The sequence below is a fragment of the Lethenteron reissneri genome, chromosome 57, assembly GCF_015708825.2.
Source record: "Lethenteron reissneri isolate LAM-NWPU_2019-01 chromosome 57, ASM1570882v1, whole genome shotgun sequence".
Taxonomy (NCBI): domain Eukaryota; kingdom Metazoa; phylum Chordata; class Hyperoartia; order Petromyzontiformes; family Petromyzontidae; genus Lethenteron; species Lethenteron reissneri.
The window spans coordinates 9,974,001-9,982,907 of record NC_083835.1 but is presented as its reverse complement, the minus strand read 5'-3'; the positions used below and the strand labels follow the sequence as shown (position 1 = coordinate 9,982,907).

The 8,907-nt window shown below is 53.7% G+C and overlaps 1 protein-coding gene across 1 annotated transcript in view; it reads right to left on the bottom strand.

Annotated features, from left to right (window-relative positions):
* Nucleotides 1-6,986, bottom strand: part of LOC133357238 (unconventional myosin-VIIa-like) — a 21,940-nt gene extending 14,954 nt beyond the window's left edge. The window contains exon 1 of the mRNA XM_061575066.1: nt 6,911-6,986. Coding sequence (XP_061431050.1) covers nt 6,911-6,986 — 76 coding nt within the window. The remainder of the gene's footprint in view (nt 1-6,910) is intronic.
* Nucleotides 6,987-8,907: the final 1,921 nt, after the last annotated feature.

The window sequence follows — 8,907 nt, the reverse complement described above, 5'->3', positions numbered from 1 at the left end:
CGCTTCGTGTATATATATCCCTTCATAAGAGCACAGGATTATTGATGGATGTGTCGAGTTTCCCTCTGCAGCATCCCTGCTGCGCCGCACGGCTCTCCGAATCTCCGAGCGAAGACAGCGGTAAGCCTCCTCATTCTCAGGCAAGGGATGTTGTAGAGGGTCTGAGTGGGCCTGCCGCCTCTGTCAGCGAGTTGGAACACCTCCTCCATCAGCCAGGGTCTCTGGGGAGGTCCGGACTGTGCATCCAGTGTAGCCATAGTAGCTGCATGAGCCACAGTCCTGAATCTCATCCATCACCACTATCATCAGTTGCATGAGCCACAGTCCTGAACCTCAATCATCGCCACCATCATCACCATCATCAGATGCATGAGCCACATTCCTGAACCTCATCCATTTCCCCACAGCATCAGGAGGAGGGAGGATGATGATGGCAACCCCGGCTGCAAGCAATGATAAAATTATCGCTTGCAACTTTCATCAGCAGCTAGCTGAGTCCAGGCGACTGTGGGTTTGAAAGGGTTCCTAGGTGGATGCAACCACTGCAGTGGAAGAATGGCAGGTGAATGACAAGCCAAACTATTTTTTATTTTAGCAGGTAAGGCCAATTGAGCTGTATAGCTCTTTTTCAGAAGCGACCTGGCTATCACAAATGATAGCTCAACGAAGTAGCTTATCACGTGGAAATGTATAGTAGCCAAATACTCTAAACACACGTTGATTCTAAATGTGGAGGGGAAAATCAGAGGACCAAGCCGATGATCATTGGGCAGATCAGCTCCACGGTAGGTCCTGGTATCAAGGACATGGGCCCAGATTGTATGTTCTGTCACCATATAGTCCAGCAGATGTTATTTCCTGCACCCGGCATGCATCCATGGTGTGTGAATGTGCTGATGCCAGAACAGCGTGTTGGTGATTACAAGCCCATGGGCTACACAGCAGCCTCATACGTTTGAGATGATCTGGCCCGTGCCTTCCAATCACCTGCTCAAGTGCTTGTATCATGGCCCACTTGGGCTTTAGAGTCCCCACATAATATGACTCTATCCCGAGAGGCCGCTTTAGCTCGCACCTTGGACAGGAGATCATATCATGCATCTAACTCGTCAGCATTTCCGCTATCACCCATATGTTGTTCATCTTTGATGGGTGAACAGGCCACCACAACCATTCCTTGCCTGCTGTTGATGGGGAGGCGAGTCCACAGTTGCCTGAAACTCGCGGCTTCGCACACGTCATCAAGCGCCGTTCATTTTATTGAGAAGAGCCACTCCACTATGAGACCTCCTTTTCCAGTGGCAAAATATAGTAATAGGTTTTTACCCTTTCAACTGGTACAAAAACTGACACCTTTATACAAGGCATCATGTTTGCAATAACCACAACACAAGCAGTCAAAATGCAAACAAAAAGAAACAACTCTGATGATGATAATGATATGCACTGTCCTTGAAGTTAGACTAGGCTCTAAGAAAAGCTGTCTCGGGTGTGGACCAATCAACTTCAAGGACAGTGCATATCATTATCATCATCAGAGTTGTTTATTTTTGTTTGCATTTTGACTGCTTGTGTTGTGGTTATTGCAAACATGATGCCTTGTATAAAGGTGTAAGTTTTTGTACCAGTTGAAAGGGTAAAAACCTAATACTATAAGAGCCACTCCCTTCTGTTTATCCTGTCCTCGGATTGAGGACTGAGTGATGGAGGACTGTTCACCCACTGTGGTGACTGGAGCCAGAAGCAGTCCACCGGATCTCTGTATTCTGCAGAGGTCCACGCGGCACTGGTCCAGCTCCCGACAGAGGAATGGCAGCGTTCAGGCATTCCGTGTGGTCAGCCGCAGCGATTACCCATTGCTTCTGGAGGAACCTAGATCGGGTGCTGGAGGTTCAGTCTTCTGGTGCTGCCATATGGGGTTTGACTAGGCGGTCACAAGCCAGTATCGATGTTGTGATCTCTTCATATTTACATTGGGGTGCCACGGTGGCGAGATATTAACTACGTCGCCTGGTATACAGGAGGCCATAGGTTCGATGCCGACCTGACGCCTGCTGTATATTTAGAGTTTGCATGTTCCTCCCGTGGTCGCCTGGATTTTTCTTCAGGTCCTCCGGTTTTTCTCCGCACATTTAGAATCAACATCACGCGCTCAGAGTATTTGGTTGCTATAAATTTGCACGTGAATAGCTACTCCGTTGAGCTATAATTTATGACCAGGTCGCTTCTGAAAAAATCTATACAGGTCAGTTGGCCTTAGCTGATAAAATGTAAAAGAATAGTTGAGTTGAGGCGGGGGTGGGTTGGTATGCCCTCGCGCCCGTCCAGCGCCCCTGTTCGCCACGCTGGTGACGTGAGCGCGCCATGAGGGTAGGCAGCTCGCTAGCGTCGTGGCATTACTGTCAACGCACCGCGGCACGGCGTTACCGCCTGGCTCCACCACGGAGTGTGGGTTGCCCCGCCAGTATGCGCCCATATATACTGGGTATGAACGAATTGGCGGTACACTGGTGGTTTGTGGTATCACAAAATACAAAAATCTAATTTTTCGTAATACTTTTTTTCTTTTCCCGCAACTCGCAACCGCGGTTTGAACGTCTTGCGGGGTGGTGGGTGCAAGTCAAAATCGGTTCTCGTGATGTCGAAGCAGTCGGAAGAGGAATGAGCGGCAGAACACGAAGCTTCACAGTCTGTTGCCGAAAAGCGGCACCCAGCCTGATGACGCATGGCTGGCTCCGTGTGCCAAAGGCAGATTCAACTCCTCACGCCCGACACTTGGTCGGACAGCTCCTCGATTAATTTCCGGAATAATTTTTCGGCGCACGCTGCAGCTCACTCACGGGCAACAGCGACTTCGTCAGACGGTTTCATTAGGACGCCGGTGTGTTATGCTGCACCGGTTCATCGCCAATGCGTCGATATGTCCCCATGGAGTCTCAGCTGGCTCTCGGGGCAGCTACTGCGAGTGAGCACCGACTCAGGCCGCTCGGGCACACGAGGGGTGGTTGTGGCTCGAACCACGCCCGGCCACCCAGTGGTGATGTTCACGAACTGCACCAGGTGCTCACTTTAGACCGAATCGACTTCGTGAAGGCTCAGGACCGGCTCCGATATTGAATGCTACTGATGTGAGCTGTTTTGAGCGCCACGGTGGCTAGGAGATGTTAAATACCTTTCCTGGTATGCAGGAGGCCGTGGGTCCGATCCCGACCCTACTGCCTTTATATTTGGAGTTTGCATGTTCTCCCCGTGTTCACGTGGATTTTTTTCTCCGGGCCCTCCAGTTTTACCTCCACATTTAGAAACATGCTACTATGAAACATTCCACACGATAAGCCGCTTTGTTGAGCTGTCATTTGTGGCCAGGTCGCTTCTGGAAAAGAAGCTCAAAGCTCAGGGGGGCCTTACCTGGTAAAATTTTAAAAAGTTTTAAGTTTACTCATTTGAGGCAGAGTTAACCTAGGGGAGGCTTGCCCATAACTAGTGTCAGATATCCGTCACCGATGTTGGCCGTGAATGGAAATCGACCTCCGATTGCCGGATTCGTAGCGCGGTGCACTAACCGCTCCCACAAAGACAAAGATCCCCCGTGTAGCCTCAACAGACTTTTGGGCAAGTGCTGTTAGCGAGTAGCACCTATGAAGGCCAGGACGGCACACGAGGGGGTGGGTGGCCAGCACCACGCCCGGTCGCCTTTGTCTCCCCAGCGGCAATGTTTACACATCGCACCAGGTACTCATTTGAGGCTGAGTCGACCTAAGGGAGGCCCAGGACCTGTTCAGATACTCGTCGCTGGTAAATTGGTGGCCGTGAGAGCGAATCGACCTCTGGTCACCGGGTTGGTAGCGCAGCGCGCTAACCGCTACACTCCCGCTCCCCACAGAGGCACGCACGCACACGCACGCACGCACAGAGATGTCGCACAGACAACGCCGCTCCCAGCAAGGCGGTGAATCTCCCACGCGCATCGCTGCCTCCACCTCTGCGTTCCCTTTGAGTGCGGGTTTGCTGCCCGTCCGATGGCCCAGAGAGATTGCCGCGAGCGCAGCGGAGAGCGCGATCGCGCTACACGGAGCCGCCGTCGTCACCCTCGAGTAGCTGTCAGCAGAGAACATCCCTGGGGGTCTTCAAGTCACCCCCTCCCCCATAGCCCCGAGCCCCTCCCCCTTGCCCCGCAAATCTGATTCAAACTGGGCGCCAAGTACAGAGGCGCCAAAGCACACAACGCGCAAACAACAGTCCGCCCCGGGTCGCCTCACTCCCACAGACGACTTGCCGGGGGCAAGCGCTGTCAGCGGGTAGCAAGACTATGCAGACCAAGCGGGCGGTGAGATCGACGCCACGTCCGACCGCCTTTGCCTGGTGGTTCACACACATGGCACACGCATGGCACACACATGACACCGGCTACTCGTTTTTAGACAGAGTCGACCTAAGGGAGGTTCTGGACCGGTTCGCATGTAGCATGTCTGTGGCTGTGTATGTTGAACGTCTTTCGCACCGCGCGTAGCAAACCGTGCTCATCAAATGTGCTCAAAATGTCCCCCCCAATGTATTGCTATAAAATAGATTTCTGTTTATATGATTGTGGTGATGGTTGTACTTTATAAATCCCTAATCTCTGCCATTACATACAATGAAACAAGAAAAGGTAAAAAAGAAAAAACAGCAATGTGATACTATTAGACATTATTGTAAAAAAAAGTCCATCCCATGTGTTAGTATTTTTTTTTATATTTTAGGCAGGAAATTAGTTTTAAAATTTAGATTTTTTTTGGTGGGGGGGGGGGACCCCCAGGTAGATTTGGTCCCCCCCAATGTTGACTCCATGGCTACGGCCTTGATGTGTGGTGTGTATCGTGTGAATGCTTCAGATAATGAATGCCACTGATGACGGCTTGGAGCGGGAATCCAGCTTGGCTCTTTGCAGGGTTCGTTTGCGCAGTGCGCTAACAGCTACACTACCGCTCCCCACACTGACTACTACTCTTAACGATTCTTTATTTTACCAGGTACGGCCCACTGAGCTATACAGCTCTTTTTCAGAAGCGACCTGGTAACAAATTATACCTCGTCGAAGTGACTTATCACGTGGAAATGTCTAGCAGCCAAATACTCTAAACGCATGTTAATAAACCACGGGGAGAGAGACACGCAAACTCCTCATGTGCAGGTGTCAGTCAGGGTCGGGATTGAACCCACGACCTCCTGTCTACCAGGCGAGGTAGTTAACGTCTCGCCACCAAGTCGAGATGGTAACTGTACGATAGGCATACCATACTCGCACACACAGAAGCATGCAGCGTGCGCTCTTACACGCACGTGTTGACACAACACACACCAGCAAGTACACACAGGCACACGCACACACACTCTTACACATACACACGCACACACATTCTTACACACTGTAAACATTCAGCCTGTACCCTCACACGCAGAACATACAAAGATCCACCGTGTAGCCTTTATTTGACCGTAGGGGCAAGTGCACACACTCAAGACACGGCACACGAGGGGGTGGGTGGCCAGCACCATGACCGGCCGCCTTTGTCTCCCCAGTGACGATGTTTTTATACACCGCACCAGGTCCTCGTTTGAGGCTGAGTCGACCTAGGGGAAGGCCATGATCGGTTCGGATAAATCGTCACTGGTGTTGGCCGTGAGCGGGAATTGAACTCGGGTCGCCGGGTTCGTAACGCAGCGCGCTAACTACTACGCCACCGCTCTCCACTCACAGAAGACAAATACAAAGATCCCCCCGTATAGCCTTAACAGGCTGTTGGGGCAAGTGTAATGAGCGAGCACACACACACACAAGCGCCTACAAACACCACCCCCATACACGCTCACTCTGTCACCCCCCCCCCCCGTGCCCCCGTCTGTGATTCCCATGAACCCCGCGAGTGCCGCGTGACAGATTTAGCGCTCCCACCTCGACCCCCCCCACCTCGCCCTCTCAGCGACGGGTGGGGGTGGGTCGTGACGTGGGCGTGGCTATGTAGAAAGTAGGCGTGGCTATGTAGAAAGTGGGCGTGGCTATGTAGAAAGTGGGCGTGGCTGTGTAGAAAGTGAGCGGGGCTGTGTAGAAAGTGGGCGTGGCTATGTAGAAAGTGGGCGGGGCTGTGTGGTAGTGGGCGGGGCTGACTCAGTGGGCGGGGCTGCTCGCTCTGGGCTCCGTGTTGAGCTTCCCAGCGAGTTTTGACACTTTCCGTTGCCGAGTTGTTTGTAAACTTCTGGTACAGCTAAACGTATTGTTTTGTTTTACCAGGTAAGGCCCACTGAGCGATGAAGCAATTTCTTCGAGACGCGAGCTGGCGTTTACAAATGATAGCTCAACGTAGTGGTTTCTTATCACGTCGAAATATATAGCAGCCAAAAGCTCTAAACGCGTGATGTTGATTCTTAATGTGGAGGGGAAAACCGGAGCACCCCGACAAATATCCACGCGGCAGTGGGGAGAGAGAGACACGCAAACTCCAAATACACAGCAGGCATCGTCAGTGTCGAACCCACGACCTCCTGTATACCGTGGGAGCCACGGTGGCTAGGAGATGTTAACTACCTCGCCTGGTATGCAGGAGGTCGTGGGTTCGATCCCAACCCTGACGCCTGCTGCATATTTGGAGTTTGCGTGTTCTCCCCGTGGTCGCGTGGACTTTTCTCAGGGTCCTCCGGTTTTCCCCTCCATATTTAGAATCAACATCACCACGCGCTTAGAGCATTTGGCTGCTATACATTTACACGCGATAAGCCACTTCGTTGGGCTATCATTTGTGATGGCCAGGTCGCTTGTGAAAAAAAAGAACTACGTAGCTTAGTGGGGCCTTACAGCTGGTAAATAAAAACATCAATAATTGTTTCCCCCCCACCTGTATTACAGGCGAGGTAGTTAACGTCTCCTAACCACCGTGGCGCCCGTGTTTGAGTGACCAGGACGAGAACTCGTCCACGAGCATGACCCCTGGGTCGCGAGTCGTCTTCATCGCCGTCGTGTCTCCTGTCCAACCGCTACGGTCGTTTACAAATACCCTGCACAGGTCACCACTTCTGGTGTGGCCATTGCCAAATCTTGAGGCGTAGCAGCATGGCGGTGCCCGGGGGCACCTCGGCAGGTGGTCCGTGCGGGTTGCTTCTCCCGACAAGTCTCGACTCAGATGCAATGACGTCGACGGCACAGGCGGGCGATGGAGCGAATAGAGATCGGAGCAAATTAAATGAACCACGGAAGGCCGTGTGGCTGATGGGGTGTTGTCAAAGCAAGGGCTCTAGTAGTTTGTGTTTGCGTGGAGGCTCAGACGTCGCGACTGTCGGGGGGCGAGGGCTGTGAACGGGCGCCGACGAGGAGGGCCGCAATGGCACGCGACGGGCTTGGGTGTCGCTGACACCACGCCCGGCCGCCTTTGTCTCCCCGGGTACTGATTTAAGTCGACCTAGGGGTCGGCCCAGGGAACACTCACACGCGCACTGTGCGCGCCGAGTCATCAAGCCCCTTACCCACACAGACGATCCCAACCGAAAGGGATCGCCAGGATGAGGAGGCCCAGGGGTCACCCCACCCCCCCCCTCAGGGCCCGGCGTCAGGGGTCAGCCTCGGTGGTCACGAGACGGGGGGGGGGGGCTAGGAAGTGGGGGGGGGGATCTCGCGTCCCTCGTCCTCACCTGTGGTGGTTCCTCGGAAGGGGTCCACGCGAGACCCCCTCGGTCCCTCCCCGCCCCTCACGTGATGGAGTCTGCAGCTCATTAAGATTTAAAGACAAAGATCCCCCGTATAGCCTTAAACCGACTCGTGGGGCAAGTGCTGTTAGCGAGTAGCATCTATGAAGGCGGGCACGGTAGACGAGGGGGTGTTGTTGTGTCCAGCACCACGCCCGGCCGCCTTTGTCTCCCCAGTTTTGATGTTTACACGCAACACCAGATTATCATTTCAGGCTGAGGCGACCTAGGGGAGGCCCATGAGGACCGGTTCAGATATGCGTCACTGTTGTTGGCGGTGAGCGGGGAACGTTGAGCAGCGCGCTAACCACTGCGCCACCGCTCCACACCACGTGCAGCGCTGGTGTAGACGCTAACCACTGCGCCACCGCTCCACACCACGTGCAGCGCTGGTGTAGACGCTAACCACTGCGCCACCGCTCCACACCACGTGCAGCGCTGGTCCCATACGCGTGGGGGCGACGGCGGTTCGTGTGGACCGCGTGGGGAGACCACATGGCATGCAGGGCTACAGGTGTGTGTGGGGTGTGTGTGTGTGGGGTGTGTGTGGGTGTGTGTGGGTATGTGTGTGGGTATATGTGTGTGTGTGGGGTGTGTGTGGGTGTGTGTGGGTATGTGTGTGTGTGTGTGGGTATGTGTGTGTGTGGGTATGTGTGTGGGTATGTGTGTGTGTGTGGGTATGTGTGTGTGTGTGGGTATGTGTGTGTGTGTGGGTATATGTGTGTGTGTGGGTATATGTGTGTGTGTGGGTATATGTGTGTGTGTGGGTATATGTGTGTGTGGGGGTATGTGTGTGTGTGGGGGGGGGTATGTGTGTGTGGGGGTATGTGGGTGGGTGGGGGGTGTGTGTGTATGTCTTTGTGTGTGTGTGGGTATGTGTGTGGGTGGGGGGTGTGTGGGTATGTGTGTGTGGGGGGGAGGTATGTCTTTGTGTGTGTGTCTTTGTGTGTGTGTGGCGATGTCTGTGTGTGTGTCTTTGTGTGTGTGTGGCGATGTCTGTGTGTGTGTAGTGTCGTGGTGAGCGCGCTGCGCTAGGAACCCGCGACACGAGTTCGATTCCCACTCACAGCCAACAGCGGTGACGAGTATCTGAACCGGTCCTGGGCGTCCCCCTCAAATGAGTACCGGGTGCGGTGTGTAGTGAACATCGCCACTGGGGAGACAAAGGCGGCCGGGCGTGGTGCTGGCCAC